Source organism: Stegostoma tigrinum, chromosome 36 (genome assembly GCF_030684315.1).
Source record: "Stegostoma tigrinum isolate sSteTig4 chromosome 36, sSteTig4.hap1, whole genome shotgun sequence".
In the NCBI taxonomy this organism is placed as follows: Eukaryota; Metazoa; Chordata; class Chondrichthyes; order Orectolobiformes; family Stegostomatidae; genus Stegostoma; species Stegostoma tigrinum.
Genome location: NC_081389.1, coordinates 14649004 through 14669062, shown reverse-complemented (window position 1 = coordinate 14669062; position 20059 = coordinate 14649004). Strand labels below are relative to the sequence as shown.

Below are 20059 nucleotides of genomic sequence, written 5' to 3'. Positions count from 1 at the left end.
GAAGTCGTGCTTCTGCCTCCACATGTGCTATTCGACCTGCTGAGTTTCACCAGCACTCTGTGTGTTTGTTTCCAGCAGCTGCAGTATTTTGCTTTCATGTGGTAGAATTCGATGACTGCTCACGGAGACACAATGTTTCCTGTCAATGAAATCAAATTGCTGACTACTATAGAGACTGATGGCAGATCTTCATCTTGCATTGAAATCAGACTGGATCGGAATCTTCAAGAGGCCAGGGTTCAGCTTAGCAGGATTTGTACGTTATTTAGTAATACTAATATTTTGAAACTTTAACAGATCTCAGAAACTTGCGCTGAGAAAAGGAGACTGAATTACTGGGGTTCCTTACTTAGGTCCATAAAGCAGAACACTATGTCAAGTATGAGGGGGTAAGCAGCCATTTGGATAGAGACCCTATAAGTCTTTCGAAGCCAGGTTTTCTAGCAATCATGGATGTTACCTTAGTTCCCTAAAAACTTAGCTCAACTTCTTTCTAAAGTCAGTGATAATGGGAACTGCAGATGCTGGAGAATCCAAGATAACAAAGTGTGAAGTTGGATGAACACAGCAGGCCAAGCAGCATCTCGGGAGCACAAAAGCTGATGTTTCGGGCCTAGACCCTTCATCAGAACTGAAACGTCAGCTTTTGTGCTCCTGAGATGCTGCTTGGCCTGCTGTGCTCATCCAGCTCCACATTTTGTTATCTTCTTTCTAAAGTCACTTGACTTTCATTAAACAGCAGGTGAACCACAGTACATATTACAAAGTGTTGACTTAATTTTTAAGAAAACACTTGCTAAATCATTTAAATATCCAAATGGCTCCATATCATGCAGCTTTTCAAAGAGACCTCGAATATGAATGTGCTTTCCCAATAGTTTCACCAGTGAAAATGTGTGTGAGGAGTTTGTGTTTAATTTATGCAGTTGAAAAATGACAATGCAACTGCAGTGCTGAGGCAGCCTGAAAATTTTTTCCTTTTAACCCCCACTATTTATTCCAATTGTATCTCCCCCTGAAATGCTGGAGAGCACCCACTAGATGGTGCTAAGGTCCATGTTCTCCCAGCGTTGTGACCATTCTGTCAGATGCGGTGAAACGTTAAACTCAATTTAATGACAACACAGGGGCACCTAACTACAGACTAAACTGGAGTGTGCAACACAGGGAATAATGTCTGTCTTCAGCTGGAAACTGTTTGTACTGTGTTATATTTCAATGTTTGCTCATTTAAAACCACTGCCAAGGTACATTTGGTTTCTAATTTATGCATAACCTGCTTTTTTTTCTTGAACATTTCTCATTATTTTCAATTGTTAGACATCGGAATAGTGGAACATTAGTTTGTAAATGTGTCTGTGTGTATTTTGTGTCAATTTACTGGAGGGAACTTTCACTTACAATAATCAGGCAGTACGACTCATTGGGAAATAAAGCAATCCTGGCTGTAACAAGAACAAAAGAGGCAGAGAAAGTTGATAAATTGGCTTTTTAAAAATATTCATTAATGGGATGAAGGCGCCTCTGGCTAGGTCAGCATTTATTGCCCATCTCCAGAAGCATTTAAGAGACAACCACATTGCTGTGGGTCTGAAGTCATGTGTAGGCCAGACCAGGTAAAGGTGACAGTTTCCCTCCCCCAAGGGCATTAGTGAACCAGATGGGCTTTCCCCCCCAACAATTAATTCATGGTTATCATTAGACTCTTATTTCCCAGATTTTTAATCAAATTCAAATTTCACCATCTGCCATAGCAGGATTTGAAACCAGGTCATCAGAATGTTACCTCGTTCTCTGAATTAACAATCCAGTGATGATACCGTCGGGCCATCTCCTCTCCAAAGTGCAGAGCTGGGAAGAGGTTCTGTTCAATTTGATGGAAGCATCCCTCAAATCAGTTACTTCATAAAGGCAGCCTGAATCCTAATTCGTGCTAAATCCTCTTCACCCAACTTTCTTCTCAATGCTGACCGACATTGGCACCCACATGGCAACACATGGATTTTAACAAGCCCTCCTTCGTTTCCAAGCCCTTCTAAAAGGTTTTATCCTTTCCTGTCACTGTCTGCCGTTCCAGATTTATTTGCTGGTGCCTCCAATTGTTTTGCATCTCATTTCTATTGCTCCACCCCGCAGCCCTCATACTTCCAGCAGAATCTCTTCTTCCACTTTGTCTGTCTCTTCCCCTTTACAAAACTCCTAAACTTCTTTGAACAATATGTTGTTTATGTATCCCAGGCCCGCCAGTGTGGGGTGAGATCATGTGTTGTCTGTACTACATGAGGGAAAGTTCTTGCTAACCTCATGATGTTAGCTAACTCCTGACTTCCCAACCAGTGGGAGATGAAAAATATCAGTCAATGATGGAGCTGTGGAAGGGAAAACAGTTATGAACAAGAGAGAAGTGGGTCAGTAATGTTATCAGGAGTAAATCCCAATTTGAATATCTTTTGTTCCAAATGGAGCTGGGGCTCTTCTAGCAGTTTTCCTACCTCTGAACTGGAAAGCCTACCAGGTTCAAGTGCCATCTCTTCCAGAAGAGACAAGTTGATTAAAAATATCAACAAGAACCAGAACATGGATGTGAGTCATGTTTGTGCCACAAGAGGGGGCAGTTGTTCCAATGAAGTCGCATAAACTGCAAGAGAGATTGTAGGAACTGCAGATGCTGGAGAATCTGAGATAACAAGACGCAGGGCTGGATGAACACAGCAGGCCAAGCAGCATCAGAGGAGCAGGAAAGCTGATGTTTCGGGTCTGGACCATTCTTCAGAAAATGCAAGTTGTCTGTGGAGATTAATGTGTTTTAAAAGGGATTATTTTATCCAGTGCAAAATAGTGTGCAGAAAAATAATGCCCAGTTCATCAAACTTGAGAGAGAATTTAATTTTAAGGATAAAATAATATCAAATCTCCACGTCATAACTTGCCAAATCAAAATCAGAGTCTGATATGCTTTTAAACTGAACAAATACCTTCACAGTGCAAAGTATAGGAATAAATAAATTTGCAACTTTCGAGGAAAAGTCAGAGATTTCTTGTCAGATTTCCGCTGATTTGAACTTAAGGCTGCCTAGGGGATCTTGATGTACATTAACATGTCCCACCTCTGAATGGCTATGAAATATGATGATTTCCTTTTGGAAATCGAGCTGTTATTTCCAAAAGGCAAAAGAAAGACACTTCCATCATGAAAAATTCACCTGAACAGAGAAACAGCCTGGAATATCTTTAGGGAGACTATCAATTTCTGGGGGAAAAAAGATTCAGATGCCTAGTTATTAACTGAGAAAGTTTACTGCACAAGAATTAAACAAAGACTAATACCACCATATTTTGTAAACATGCTCTTCAAGCCGAAAAATTTCAGTCGGCCAGCCCTTCGACTTGTACCTCTACCTCTAGGACCTTGAGACTACCTTCACTTCTCCTGGAATGAAGTCAAATTGTGCCACAGCTCACATTGATTCACTTTGATTTTTCACAATGTTCCACTCTCCGCAGTATATTGGGGACCCTCCAATTGACTTCTAAATCACAAGACTTCTTGACTGTGCAGACCCAATATAATTTTTGAGAACAATAGCGCTTATTTCCAGATGTAAACTATTGGTTTCTGTGAAATAAGCCCAAGACAAAATGGTACTTCTCCTGCAACATGTCACAGTAGGAATGTGTTTGATAGATTTAAACCAATTTAAACCCCTCATGTAACGCTGTCCAATATACCCCACGCCCCTCGCCGTAATGGTCTCCAGTATATCCCACATCCCTTTCCAAAAAATTACTTCTGATTCTCTATTCCAGACAAATAATTTAGACCCGTTGTGAAGATGTTTATATTCACCCCATTTCCACCAAGACTCAGAGAAGGGACCCCCCCAATTGTGCAATATTACCCACTTCACTCTTCATTAAATAAACACAAACTGCCAACAGATTTCAAACCACTTGAGTGTTCTGGATGTGAGTTTGCTCGCTGAGCTGGAAGGTTAGTCTTCAGACATTTCGTCACCATTCTAGTTAACATCATCAGTGAGCCTCCGACGAAGCACTGGTGTTATGTCCCGCTTTCTATTTATCTGGTTAGGTTTCCTTGGGTTGGTGATGTCATTTCCTGCGTTGGTGGTGTCATTTCCTGTTCTTTTTCTCAGGGGATGGTGGATTGGCTCCAAATCAATGTGTTTGTTGATGGAGTTCCGGTTGGAATGCCATGCCTCTAGGAATTCTCGTGCGTGTCTTTGTTTGGCTGGTCCTAGGATGGATGTGGTGTCCCAATCAAAGTGGTGTCCTTCCTCATCTGTATGCAAGGATACGAGTGATAGTGGGTCATGTCGTTTTGTGGCTAGTTGATGTTCATGTATCCTGGTGGCTAGCTTTCTGCCTGTTTGTCCAATGTAGTGTTTGTCACAGTTCTTGCAAGGTATTTTGTACATGACGTTCGTTTTGTTTGTTGTCTGTATAGGGTCTTTTAAGTTCATTAGCTGCTGTTTTAGTGTGTTGGTGGGTTTGTGGGCTACCTCTTGGCATCAGGGTAGCCCACAAACCCACCAACACACTAAAAAGACCCTATACAGACAACAAACAAAACGAACGTCATGTACAAAATACCTTGCAAGAACTGTGACAAACACTACATTGGACAAACAGGCAGAAAGCTAGCCACCAGGATACATGAACATCAACTAGCCACAAAACGACATGACCCACTATCACTCGTATCCTTACACACAGATGAGGAAGGACACCACTTTGATTGGGACACCACATCCATCCTAGGACCAGCCAAACAAAGACACGCACAAGAATTCCTAGAAGCATGGAATTCCAACCGGAACTCCATCAACAAACACATTGATTTGGAGCCAATCCACCATCCCCTGAGAAAAAGAACAGGAAATGACACCACCAATGCAGGAAATGACATCACCAACCCAAGGAAACCTAACCAGATAAATAGAAAATAGAAAGCAGGACATAACACCAGCGCTTCGTCGGAGGCTCACTGATGATGTTACCTAGAATGGTGACGAAACGTCTGAAAACTAACCTTCCAGCTCTGCGAGCAAACTCACATCCAGAACCTCAACCTGAGCTACAAATCTTCTCAAAACTCACTACCACTTGAGTGTGTTGAGTCACCTGCTAAACTAAATGCTTCCACTTACTCTTTTAAACTTCAATCCCCAAAGTAAGATAGAATCCTTACAGCGTGAAAGCAGGCCATTCAAACCAGCCGGTCCACACCAAACCTCCAAAGATCATCCCACCGAGACAATGGGAAGAAATTGGAGCACCTGGATGAAACCCATACAGACTTGGAGAAAATGGTTGGACTTGAACTGGGGTCCCTGATGCTGTGAGGCAATAGTGCTAACCAGTGAGCCACTATACGACCTCGTATATTCTTAAAATGAAGAAATCATTGAGTTAGACATCTTTGCAACAAATGTGGCCAAACCAGCTGGTATTTAGACTTGAATTCCAATGTTAGAGAGACACTGACCTAATTTGTTATCTTATTTATAGCAAACCATGCCAAGCTTTGATTGGGACAAAGGGATACAGTGATCACATGCACAAAAGGATTACAAAACCTTTTATAATTGTCAAGTTCCTTTAAAGTTCCAAATCCCTCTTCTTCATTAAAATCGTTCTATTTTTCACCCCCCAGTTAAAGTGGGGGCTAACATCCATTTAGTAGCAACATATTGCAACTGACCAAACGTTTGCAGAGTCTGTGCTGTCTCCTGTATTTGACAAAGTTTATAGCAATTTGATGAAGGCAATAATAATTTCTGTCTTGAGGCAAAATGTGATTGAGTAAAGTCATGGAAGCTTTCTTTTTTAGCAATTCATTCTTGCTCAGAGTGGACATGGGATGAAATCATAAAATGGCTGGCACAACATGAAAAAGGTGTTTGAAAAACTCTACACTAACAGCCTCACACTGTCATTGTTTAATTAACTGGGAGGGAGAGGCTGAATGGCCTATCTCTGTATATATCCCTTCCATAGTGTACTTAAACAAAATGATTGGAAAGTTGCTTCACAGGGAAGCACAGTTAGTATTGAGTCTAGCTCATAGTCTGTTCCTTGTGGAGAGTTACAGGTTCCTCAGTCTGACACCAGTAGTGCAGCGCAGCGCAGCGTGATTTATAATAAGCAGCTCTTGCATTAATTTAGCAACGCTTTTCCAAGTTAAAGTTTGGAAAGTCACCACCCAGTTCGCACTTCAATCAGCTCCACTCAGTGGCCAAATAGATCCCAACTTCATGGACAAAAACAGAAATTGCTGAAAAAGTTCAGCAGGTCTAGCAGCATCTGTGGAAAGAAATCAGAGCTAACATTTAGGGTTGAGTGGCCCTCGTGACTAGTTCCGAGAAAGGGTCACTCAACTTGAAATGATAATTCTGATTTCTCTCCACAGATACTGCTTGACCTCCTGAGCTTTTCTAGCAATTGCTGTTTTTGTTTCTCGTTTACAGCATCAGCAGTTCTTTCGGATTTTACTCCGAAATTGATAGACTGGTTACAGCACAGGAGCAGGTCGTTTAGACCTTCATTTAGTTGCTGGCTAAATCTGGATTGTGGTTCCCAACGCCTGCTCAGTTGTAGCTGCCTGAAGGCGCAGCAGCAAAATGCAGGAACTGGGGATTATTTTGCCTTTAGTAGTAGTTGGTGCAGACTTGATGGGCTGAAGGGCCTTTTCTATGCTGTTTGAATCAGTGACTCTAACTAACAAAGAGTTGCATTTTTGTGGAACCTCAGGGTACCCCAAAGCACAGTACATCCAAATTAAGTATTTATCAATGTGGCTCAGTGGTGACCACTGCAGCCTCACAGCACCAGGGACCCGGGTTTGATCCCAGCCTTGGGCGACTGGTCCTGTGAAGTTTGCACATTCTCCCCGTGCCTGCGTGGGTTTCTGCCAGGTCCTCCAGTTTCCTCCCACAGTCCAAAGATGTGCAGGTTAGCTGGATTGGCCATGCTAAATTGCCCATAGTGTCCAGGGGTGCACAGTCTAGGTGGGTTGGCCATGGGAAATGGAAGGTTTCAGGGATAGGGTAGCAGGAATGGATCTGAGTGGGATGTTCTTCACAGGGGCAGTGTGGACTCGATGGGCTGAAGGGCCTGCTTCCATGCCATAGGGATTCTATGTGCGTTAATATAGGAAACACAATGCCAGCCTTACAGGGGACAAAGATGGTGAAGTGATAGTCACTAAATCTAGGAATTCAGAAGACCAGGTAACACCCTCAGGGTTATGGGTTCAAATCCTACCATTGTAGCTGATGGAATTTAAACTCAATTATATATTCTGGAATTAGGAATTTTTCTTGGTAACAGTGACCTGCAAGCTTGGATAAGTATTGCGAAAACCCAGCTCTTTGACTTTAGGGGAAAAAATCTCCCATCTTTACCTGATTTGGCCTGCATATGACTCCTGACTCTCAGAAATGTGGTTGAGTCCTAAATGCCCTCTGAAATGATATAGTAAGCTACTCAATGCAAAGGATGGGTCAAAAATGCTGATCTTTGCCAATGATGCCCACGTCCTGTGAAAGACTAAAGTAAAATATGTGCGCACAGCAAGGTCCCTTAAAAAAAGCAATCTGACTGTGATCAGACAAGTTCTGCTTTTTAATGTTGTTGGTTGGTTGGAATTACGAAAGGGAGAATGCCACAGAATCTCTCATGTCCACTCAAGAAGAGAGATAGTTAACACACTCAGAGTCAAGTTCAGGCTTGAGTTGTGTGCTCAGGCCACTGGAGCATGATTTGAATCCCCAAACTTCTGCTTCAGAAGGCATGATTCTGCAAGTTTTCCATAAGTGGGTACATTGGTGGCTTAAGTTATAGAGAGAGACGTGGATTTTAGTCCCTCAGTTTGTGATTCAACATCAGCTGTTTCAAACATTCTAAAGTTTGAGTTTGGGAATTATAGTTTAACCAAATAAAAAACAGGAGATGTGGGGAGTGGTGAATGCATAGATGATTTTAAAGTCGTTTATTAAAAACCAATGGTTTGATAAGGCTGATTTTAAAGTTGATTGTTGGAAAAAACAAACTGTTCAATAATGATGCACGGCCTAAATAGACTGGAGAAACGTATGAACCAGTAGCTGATAATGGCAGCTTTCTGCTCTCTACCTAAAGGGATCTCTCCCCCGCTCAGTCTTTCTGATTCTTCCACCTTCTGAGTAAGCCACCCAACTTTCCACTTCCCCCAAGGGACCTGCTAGGAGCTCCATACCAACCACTTGACCCATCCCATCTGACCAATTACCAAGGATCAGGTAGATGAAGCGTGACCTTTCCCAGGCTATCACTCCGCCTCGAGGTCCACTTGCAGCTTATTGCATGTGCAAAACCATCTGTTAGCTTTTGTCAGACATTTGTTGAGACTCTCCCCCAGGCCAAGTCTCTCTGTTCATACCTCCCTCTGGCTGCTAAGAAGAGTTTTTTTTACATCAATGAGGAGAAGAGGGAATAGAAATCACCTTCTATCAATAGGGTGGCACGGTGGCTCAGTGGTTAGCACGGCTGCCTCACAACGCCAGGGACCTCGGTTCGATTCCCACCCTCGGGCGACTGTCTGTGTGGAGTTTGCACATTTTCCCTGTGCCTGCGTGGGTTTCCTCCCAAAGATGAGCAGGTTAAGTGGTTTGGCCATGCTAAATTGCCTATAATGTTCAGGGAGGTGTAGATCAGGTGGGTTAAAGGGGATGGGTCTGGGTGGTATGCTCCAAGGTTCGGTGTGGACTTATTGGGCTGAAGACCCTGTTTCCACACTGTAGGGATTCTATGATAAAGTGAAAGCATACAATTACTGGCTATTCAATAATACTCCCAAAGATAACATTTCTTACAATCTACTGCTGTGATAAGTGAAAGTACCAGCAAGTGGATTCCTTAACATGATCCCTTGGGATGTGATCGACTCAGATCCAAGCCTGTTCCATTCGATGCTTGTGTTTGGATACGACAACACTCCAATTGAAGTTGTTCCTCTGTGTCTCTTTTCTTTTAATACAGAGGGCAAATTCAGTCCTGGTAACTATTAAACCCATATAATAACGTGGGAATAAATTGTTTTGTTTTCTCATCGATGCAAAAATAAGAGGCAGAATGTAAATTTCACTGGCAGTGAACTGGGACCACGCAGATACCAATGAGTTCTCATAACAATGGAACTAAAATGAGACTCTGCACCTTATTCAGAAGAGGTGATAATCCAGTTCAGTCAAAGTTCATAGGACAAAGGAAAAAGTGTAAGCTGGTTTACCCCTCTGCCATTTAAGAGCAAACATTTTAGCACTGTTGCTGAGAAACCGTTGACACCGTTTGTTTTATTGTACCCTTAGGCACCCTTCTCATGCCTTATTTTGCATAAAACTCAATGAACAAAAGGGCTAATGATGTATCTGTATTGCACACAGGTGATCTCATCTAGTGACATTGCTGATTGAATTTTGAAAACGAGACTGAATTTGATGCTACACCAGCCCTCTGTAATGACCCAAGAAAACCCGAGTGCTTCGGTACTTAGCTATACTGTAACGAATTGGCACCCTGGGCTAGCGCTACTATTTGGACAATGCTTGCTAGTTCTCGACTCCCACTTAAACAGTGGAGAGATGACTGGCTGGCTACACGTGGCTTATGTTGCTTGTCACAAGCCAGCCAGCTGTTACCTCCTGGCACTGCTGCAGTGCCAGTAATGCTTGAAACTGATTGGAGGAGGATGTGGAACTCATGGCGATCCCTTAACCTTATAGCCAGTCCTGGGTCCTAGGATCAGACCACTTGAAACTGCCTGTTAGGACTGTAACAAAGCTTTTGGGAGCCTTTAGTAAGTTGCAATCCAGTGGATCATTGTGTCCCCTTTATCTGTTGACAAAATCCAGGAAGGATCACCACAGAGTGGGAATGTTCAGCCCATCATGTGTCTGCCAGTTCTAATATCACATCACAGCTATCTTATTTCCCCTGTATCCTTTATCTTCTGAATATATTTAATCAAATTTCTCCTTGAATATTATTGATTTAGCTTTAATAGATTTGTGTTCTTTACACAAGTAACTTTGCATGCAAAGTAACTGTCTACTTTTCAACTTTAGTTTTAAGCCTAAATTTACACTTAATTTTAATCTAGAGGAAGCAATGCTCTTTTAAATCAGATAATTCCATTTAACCTCTTCTGTTGCAATGAAATGAAACATCTGTGTTTTAATCTTTCACTATATTCTATCGACTTTGAAGTCCAATATTGCCTTCTTTTTCATGATCTCCAATGCCCTCCTGTATTAGGTCCAAGAACAACAAAGTGACCACTTCCATGTAAATGATTAAATAATATTGAAGTGTTTTACCATTCATTTTCTTCAGTAGCTGATATATTGTGTTATCTTGCATTCCACACTAAGATAGAATCCCGAAAGCATGGAAGCAAGCCATGCAGCTCATCAAGTCTACACCAACCATCCAAAGAGCATCCGACCTAGATCCATCCCTGTAACCCTGCATTTCCACCACGAGCCTGAACACTATGGGTGATTTAGCACGACCAATCCACCTAACCCGCACAATTTTGGACTGTGGGAGGAAACCAGAGCACCCAGAGGAAACCCATCCAGATGCGGGGAGAATGTGCAGACTCCACACAGGCAGTCGCCCAAGTCTGGAATCAAACTGAGGTCCCTGGCACTGTCAGGCAGCAGTGCTAACCACTGAGCCACCGTGCCCCCCTAAAGATTTCTGTAACTTTAATGTCATGGCACTCGTCATTTAGAAGGAGATAGTGCAGCAAATTTCAGTAGAATTCACCACTGCATAAAACATACCATTCAATAAAATTCAAATGATGAAGACATTTGAGAACAATTCAAATGTGATACTTTTTCCGAGGTACGGCAGGATGGTTTCCGAACAAGAACATTATGAACGTTAATTTAACACAATCATTGCGGCAGTGCAATGTAGCTCTCCAGTGCTGCTCTTAAATACTTATACATGACATGAGTACATTAACTGAGTCTTCACAGTCTATTCATCCAACACTTTCTAATAAGTAATTCATGGAAAGTAATCAGAAATGGGACACATGACTGTATTTAGTTTTGCTTCCTAAGCCTGAACACATTACTTTTGCTACGTATTAGTAGTTAGTCCGTGCAGACCATTAAATAAATCTTCAACCTCCCCAGTGTACACAAACTGTGCACTGCATTTACTGCTGCAAGAATTGCACAAAGGTAGGTATTTGTGAAGCCAGGTACAATAGTCTGACGATTGAGTTCAGCCCAGACACATGAATAGGATCATGGTGCAAGGAACTACTGACTTGTGCAAAGAGGAGTGAAGGGGGATGATCCCAAAGTAAAAAGGCTTGAACTCTATTAAAAAGAGACAGAATCATTGGACTCGATGATCATTTCCTATTCTGAAAATGTCTTTGCTTTTTTGAGAAGACCACTAATCTTTATTGCAAAAAGATGGCACAAAATACGTAACACTTTTTTGAAAAAGACCTTTTTATTAAATATTATAGAACAGGAGGTCCTCATTTTGTCCAGCAATTTATCTCTTCAAATACCTATCCAATTCTCTCTTGACATTTATTATTGAATTTGCTTCCACAGACTATTCAAATCATAATAACTTGCTGTGTAAAAATAATACCCCAGTTCTTCCCTCTGGCTCTTTTGTCAAATCATAACTCTATGTCCTCTAGTTACTGCCATTCCTGCAAGTGATAGAAATTTCTCCTATTATTTTCTGTCAAACTCAATTTCAAATATCTCTTAAACACCCCCTGTTTAACATTCTCTGTTATGGATAACAATCCAAGTATCTTCATATGGCTAAAGAACTCATCCCCAGAACCATTCAGATAAATGTATTTTACACCTTCTCTAAAGGCCCTGAAATCATAGAAACTCAGAAAATAGGAGCATGAATTTGTGATTCAACCCTTCAGACTTACTTCACTATTCAAAATGGACATGGCTGATCATCCAACTCAATTTGGTGTTCCTGCTTTCTCCTCATACCATTTGATCCCTTTAGTCTTAAGAACTACACTCCTTAAAATATAATGGCCAGAACTGGACACGACACTCCAACTGAGAAGTATGTGTGAAGTAATTATTTGGAGATGTAAAACGTTATGGCAGTAAGTGAAGCTCTGGTACAGTCCGCAGGATCAGTCAAGTGTTGAACCCAATGCTGTAATAATGCCCTTTGAGCACAATATTACCTTGTTCTGTTGTTGCACCCTGTTGAATGTCTTTATGTTGTTGAAACAGTTTTGTACAGCCAAGGTAAAAATGCTTTATTAGAATAGAAAGAAAGTCATACTAGAGAGAAAAGACTTTTTTTTAAAAATACAGTCAAGATAACAGGATTGCTCTACATCTCCAAACATTTTTTCTTCTTTTACAACTAACCACAACCAAACCAGGCAGGGCCTAATCATAGCTCCAGATGACCACAAGTCATTCTCAAACTCTGTGATGTAACCTAGCGACTCTAACAGTCATGGGGGAGACATTTCCCAACCCGTAAGTTGCCCGTTTGCAGTGAAGGTGTCATTTGATGACGTCATGTGACAGACTGTCGCTGCATTGCATGACGTGGGGTCACGTTTTTTATTTGCGGTTGTGACGTGCGTGAATATTATTGCCCATGGTACCGTTGGTAGTTGTTGTAAGTAAACTTGGAGTGCTGATTGGTCTACCTTGACCAGATTGTGACCTTTGACCTTTTTGCTGTTGTAGTGTGAGTTACGTGTTGTGGTGCCTTATTAAATGTGTGATATATTATTGAGAAAAAACAATTAGATATACAGTTGGCTTTATTCCTGCAATCTCCTTGCTATTTCACCACTGGTTATGAGTATCTATGTGAGCAAGTGATGCCTTCTTCATGTCTCCATTTTTAATGACTATCTACAAAAGTAGCGGAGAAATTCAGGGACCTTTTTCACTTGAGTCATAACAGAGTACCTGATGTTCATGCATTTCCAGTATTATTGCATATCATCCCATTACATCAAAATCCTTTTGAAAATATGTGACACAAAATTGCCGGTATGCTACTCTGTTGCAAAATCCCAGCACAGTCCCATCAGATCACTCGAGCATTTTTGCTTCATTTCAAGTTAAAAGTGATGCTATTAAGTGAGTAATAAGTCTCTAATAATCATTACTCAGGCTTTGAGATTAAAACCATGCTAATATCTAATCATCTTGATATGACCCCGTACTCACGTGTTTCCATGGAGATCTTAGCCAGGTTAAAATGGCAGAGTGGAAAACTTCAGGTAAACTAGTCACTGGGAGAAAAAAAAACTCATTTTGCCTGCCTCCTCAGGGTTCATTAGCTTATTGTCACTGAGATGAAGGACAGCTACCAATTGTCCTGAGAAACTTCACACCAATTCCACAAGGACCACAGTGGAGTGGAACAGAGGGCTGATGGGAAGGAATAGGCCAGGAGGGATGGAGGGAGTCAGCGAGGCTGGGCAAGGGAGTAGGGCCAAAGAAGAGGAAGGAGATTGAAATAACTCAACAGAGGCTGGTATCTCGTCAGCAAGTCACCCTTTATTTACACATAAAAAGAGTCCTTGACACTGATCCTACTTCCTCAGAGCCAGCTCTCTGAGTGAAAAGGATGTCTGACGCTCCTGTTTATGACTTTCAGCTACGGCTCCCTGATTGACAGATTAACAGCACCAATCTAGGAATGTACATTCTATGAGATCCATCTAGCTGATCTTGTTACAATCATTATGGAGGAAATGGGAAAGGAGCACAATTGGGATGAGGAAAATGAGCAGCAGGACTTGGCTGCTTCCTTCAGAATCTACATTCAGTGGTAAAATAAATGATCATTTAGTGTAAAACTCATAAATCAGTTCAGATTCTTGAGGAATTAGTCTGCCCTTAGACCAGTCCCTTCTGTTTCTGGAGTCCATATCCGCACTATAAAAGACATCTGCTAAAGCAAGTTTATAGATTTAAATGCACAGAAATAAAATCCATCATTGCACTAAAAGTGCTTCAATACTTAAAATTTTCTCACAAACTGCACAAGATCCACTTTCAATTCTGGGTCACCTCTTTCCATTCAAAATTAATCTGAATAAAGCATCCCTGTCCCCAACTTGGAAAATTATTTAACATCCACCTCAAGACATTTGACGGTTTTCGACTCCACTCTTAAACACTTCAACGTATTTGAACTAAATTGATTTCTCCTGCAAGATGCTGTAACATAACACAAAAATGAAGCTTCTGGTGAGATACAGTCATCAAAACTGTGCAAAGAGAGCACTTGTCGTGCAGTGGTAATGTCCCTACCAGCTTCAAATCCCACCTACTCCAGACAGGTGTAATAGCATTTCTGAACCACTTGATAAGAAAATGTAAAAACTTTGCGAAGGTGAAAGAAAATGTTGCAATTTTCCTTTGCTTTAACTCAAGACCCTCTTCACAACTGCTCTGGTGCAATACAAAACTTCTGTATGTGCAAAGTAATGTTCCTGCAATCACATTCCCCTAAAGGTGTCTGTAGCCTCCCGCCAATCCAGGAGAGTCCATTAAGTTTGACACGAACGCCGACTAATACAAGGCAGTAATGAGAGCAGCAGGGTTTAGCAGGCCATGGGCTGCATACTGCAAGGCAATTTTGTGTTACCTCATCTATTGTAACTCATTGTAGCTCTGCGAAGATCGTAAAGCAAATGAAAAGGGTCCTCCGATGGATATTGGTGTTGCTGTGGGGTTGCCAGTCGTGATTGTGTTTCATTTCTGGTATCAGAAAAAGCTGCAGTGTTTGCATTCTATGGAGACTAAAATGAGCATGATTGTTATTTCTATCCCAGCATGCATAAGTGCCAGCATATGAACCACTTAATTTGTTCTCTTTTGTTCATTTTCAATTTATTTTTGGTGAAAATTGTTAATTTAAGAAGCTTGGATGTATCTGTAACCCTCAGGTTCAGTGGATCCTTGAGACTGGATGAATAGCTAAGCTTGCTGTTATTCAGTGGCAAAGCCAGACCAGTTGACATTTGAACATCCCATTCCTTCAAGTTTCATCATTTCATTTGCAATATGTGTAACCACGTGTTAGAATTCACAATAGACAATCAATGCACATAGCAATTAAACTGGAAAAAATTCATACTCCCTCCCTCCCCATTACTCCCACAGCTTTAATTAGAAACATTCCAGACTGAGTGATATCTGCACAAAGACAATGGAGCAGATAGCCAGAGAGGCTTTCTGCAACTTCAATCTGGTAAATATTGAGCAAATATTGACCTTGTTTCCTTTTGCTGAGTGGCACAGGATAGGAAAATCCCATCACTGATCTTCTGGCGAGGTGGCTCCTTTCAGCCATGATGGGAAATAAGCCCTTCAGTTGGCATCTGTGCCTTTGAATGGGCCGTGTAGCAGAGCTGGAAGAGTGAATTAAAATTGGCTAGGGCTGCTGTTTCAGAAGTTTGCCCTGTTGGCATGTCAGTTGATGCCCAAACACTGCCCAAAAGCAAGTCAGGCAATGGCTCCCATTGTCACGAATGATATTAGAGGAATGTCACTTTTGGGGGAGGGAATGAAGAAGAGGAGAAGGTTGATTCATAGCTGGAATACGCCCAGATCACCTGATAGATATCCACGTCCACAAATCTGTATGAACTATGTGCTCTTGTTTGTTGTAATCTGTCCATTGTAATCACACAAAACTATTTATAAGACCAGGGAACTTCCCTCCTGTGATGGGAGGAGAAAAATCAGTGTTGATCACTGAGCTCACAACAAAATTTGCTGTTTTGGTTGGATTTCTTCGATATCCAGTCCAGGCAAGAACATTCAAAACAGCAGCACACTGCACAAAAATTTAGAAGGTAACAGGAGTGATAAATGTGTGTGCCTGTGCCAAATGTGGGTAGTGGTTGGGATGGGGAAGGTGACAAGCTCAGAAAGAGTGGTATTTATCACATCAATTCAAGATGGACTGGGAAAAATACCTGGGGAGTAATTGGAAAGGGGAACATGAGAGATGCTGTAGGATCTGGGACTTCTTCAATTGAAAACTGAATAGAAATAGCTATATTCTGAACATTGTATTTAAATGTCACCTTCTCTATCCTGCCATTTTGCAACCATTCCATCATTAGATGTATGAATACAATAGCATTCCTATCATCCTGTCTCCACATTTTTGTGATTCAATCCCCTGTATTAAATACCTTCTGTTGACATTTTATTTCTTGAAAATTTGTTCCATCCCATTCAGATTCCTTTTCTCGCACACCCTTTTGTGTACGGCAAAGGTTCTTCAGATAGCACAAATAGAGTTCACCAATTAGCACTCTGGTCATTAGGAAAATTATCACTCTTGTAAACCTCAATAAAACAGACAAGCCATTAGGCGGTTCCATTCTTAGTTGTCTCAGCCCTCCCCTGCTTTCTGATTGCCTCAGTTGATGGGAGCACAGTTGCTTTTGCCCTCATTTGATGGGAATACAGTTGCCTCAGCCCACACTTCGAGGGGAACAGTGGCTTTCACACACACTTGATGGGAACACAGATGCTTTATAAAACTTACATGAGGGAACGCAGTTGGGTTTAAGCAAGGCCAGTTAATACAATAATCTTTTCAGGGAATTACAAGAAACAATAATTCAACATCAGGTATGATAGACATAGTCAGAAAGCACCAGGGAATGTTTCCCTGTGCAGGGAGGCACGGGAAATGTAAAAGCCATGGTGGAATGAGGCTCAGCTTTCCACTCATTGCCCCATTACTGGGGCTCAACACAAATGTCATTAACCTCCAAGTAAACTTGCGGACCTTGTTTCTATCGATGTGGACGATTATCATGCGAGAAGTCAGTGATAAGATGGGCATGGTTGTCTGCCAGTTGTCCAACTGTGTTGAAACAATGCAAGTGCCACAGAATCTGATCACAGTCCCGTTTCAAAGGTCTCAGCTGCTGGCAGTGAAAATCAGGCAGTTAGGTGAATTTTGCTTTTGTTCCAAGGTAGAAGACCATGTGAGGCACCAAATGAAATTCCTAGAATCCATTCCCAGCAGATAAAACATTTTACTGGGGCTGCAGTTTGATAAAGTGTCAGAACGAGTTAAGGTTGGCTTTGAGAACAGAAAAGTTACACAGCCAGGAAATGCTACTCAGCCCATTTAATTTATTTCATCAGACTCCATTCATGATGGAATTTTAGGTCTCACAGAATCATAGAGCCGTACAGCATGGAAACAGGCCCTTCAACCCAAAATGTCAATGCTGACCAGTTTTCCAAAACCAAACTTGTCCCATTTGTTTGCATTTGTCCCTTATCCCTCTAAATCTTACCTATCCATGTATTTGTTCAAATGTGTTTAAAAAGTGTTATAATTATACCCGCCTCTGCCCCTTCTTCTGGCAGCTATTTCCAGATACGCATGACCCTCTGTATGAAAATGTTGCGCTCCATGTCTCTTCTAAATCTTAACCCCTCTCACCTTAAACCTATGTAGCCTTCTGGGTTCAGACTTCCTAACGCTGGAGAAAAGACCATGGTTATTCACCCTATCCATGCCCCTCATGATTGTATAATTCACCCCTCTGCCTCCTATGATTCAACAAAAGACATCCCAGCTTATCCAGCCTCTTCACAACTTGAAAATCAGTCATTTCTTACTTCACAGAACATTGATTTTCATCCACTATTTCCCTAGGTGTAAAGAAAATTAAGAAATATTGTAAATTTCTCTATTCTCCTTCTCAATAACTTTTCAAAGGCAAGTTTGACTTCAAAACAACTCCTTCTAAAGCAATCTTTGTCACACCCCTTAACCTGTGGAGAAAAGAAAGATTTCACAATCTTTTATTTTCTTTAACTTTGTGAAGCTTGTGACTCAAGTCCTACATGCATTCTATGCCCTAGTGACTTGAGTTTTAGACACCTTTGTTCTACTTTGCACTGCTTGACCTCTCAGAACTCTGTCAGACATTTGCTGACAAAGAGTGTATTTTATCACAAATCCATTTCCCAATTCCCGGCTTGGTGCTTGAAGTATCCCATTATTCTCTTCTAAATATGTCAGTCCTCTCATGGGTCAAAGGAATTAGCTTGGAGTCACCCGTACTTAAATAGAAATGCTTCTGTGATTTATGTACAGCTGCAACATGACATCCTAACTCAATGCACTGAGTATTGGAGCTGGAAGGTCATGTTGCAGCTGTGCAGAACATAATGCATTCAATTCTGGCCTCCCTGCTATAGTAAGGATGTCGTTAAACTTGAAAGGGTGCAGAGAAAGTTTATAAGGATGTTTCCAGGGTTGGAGAGTTTGAGCAATAGGGAGAAGCTGAGTAGAATAAAGCTATTTTCCCTGGAGCACTGGAAGCTGAGGGGTGACCTCATCATGGTTTTTCAACTTGAAAATCAATCATTTCTTACTTCACAGAACATTGATATTCATCCACAATTTCCCTAAGTGTAAAGAAAATTAAGAAATATTGTAAACAGGGTGAATTGCCAAAGTCTTTTTCTGAGGATGGGGCAGTCCAAAACTAGAGAGCATAGATTTAAGGTGAGAGGGGAAAGATTTAAAGGGGGTAATTTTTTCACACACGCTGGTTCATGTATGAAATGAGCTGCCAGAGGTGGTGGTGGAGGCTGGTACAATTACGATATTTAGAAGGCTTCTGGAAGACTATGTGAGTGGGAAGGATTTGGAAAGTATGGGCCAAATGGGATAGATTAATTTAGGAGTACTGGTCAGCATGGATGAGTTGGACCAAAGGGCCTATTTCCACGCTCTACAACTTGACGACTGTATACTACATCTCAGTACCACAAGGAAACTGATATACTGGTGTGACAGTACTTGTTCTTGATCTTGCAGTTAGCCCAGGTCAAACGGAGGGATCTACATGTTGTGCTGGAGTTAGAAATATTTGCTACATACATTCGGAGCAAAAGAAAAAGGGAAAAATCCCCATTTTGCTTCTGCAAATTCCTACCATTCACCAATCTTTTGTTCATGAGGCATTTAACACTGTTGGAAGATGGACGTATTTTAGGGAAAATACAGGACAGCACATTTAGGACATTCATTTTGGATAATTCTAGGGCCTAGCTTTGCCACTGAATTGTTTGATATTACCAGTTACTGTTTTCCTGGTTTATTAATTCACCATATTTCTCGTTTCTGTCCATCTCTCTTTCTCTCTCTCTCTCTCTCTCTCTCTCTCTCTCAGGATGGAAGCATCACCGCATTCAGTGATTCTTTGTCACAAGTACAGTCTGAAAACTATGACTCTTTTATTTTGCTCTGTATCACTGTGGAAGACAACAGATTAGATTTCAAAGGGGGAGACACTTCAGGAGCGACTGGGGGGGGTGGGGGGGAACCAAAAAGGAAGAAAGTTGGATGGAAACAAAAAAAAAACAAAAACACAAAAAAAATGATGACAAAAAATATCATATTCGCACTGGAACTGTGATGAGGACGTTGTGACACACCATGACTGAATTAATCCACAAGTACTGAATAACTGTTTTTCAGAGGATTAAATGGTAAATACTGACTTTTAAGAAAAAAAACCAAAGCCAGCTGGAAAAGTTTGTGTGCCTACAGCCAACATGACACATCCTTGCTTCTGAAACAGGAAGAATATTACAGAATAAAGGGACATTTCGAAAGCTGGCACAGGGATTTAAAAGTTCTACTACTGTAAAGTCATATCATTCCTTAGATGATTAGGGACCAAAGGACCAAACTTTTTTTAAATCTTATCTTATAGTTGTAAGTAAAAACAAAAAAAAATAGATCATAACATTTCATGGTGATTTAGGGAAAAAAAAACTTGCATACAAGAAACGGCTTCATAGGATTTAAGAGTCATTTTAGAAACAATTAAGTGATTTGGGAGGAGCTCAGACAGTGGAGAGACAATCGATTCTGCAAATATATGGGAGCGGAACATTCATTTTATATTACTGAAGAGCTGGCTCATGAGCTATGTCCTTATATACAG

At 41.2% G+C, this 20059-nt stretch overlaps 1 protein-coding gene across 6 annotated transcripts in view; it reads left to right on the top strand.

The window, feature by feature from the left end:
* Positions 1-19696, top strand: part of celf6 (CUGBP Elav-like family member 6) — an 889174-nt gene extending 869478 nt beyond the window's left edge. For 5 of the 6 annotated variants that reach the window (XM_048520803.2, XM_048520804.2, XM_048520805.2 and 2 more), the window contains one exon: positions 19280-19696. Coding sequence is in view for 1 of the 6 variants with exons in the window: in XM_048520805.2 (XP_048376762.1) it covers positions 19280-19305 (26 nt within the window). In the remaining 5 variants the exon portion in view is untranslated. Of the gene's footprint in view, positions 1-12466; positions 12567-19279 lie in introns of all 6 variants that reach the window. The other variant, XR_007246473.2, reaches the window with a different exon arrangement.
* The last annotated feature ends 363 nt before the right edge of the window (positions 19697-20059 follow it).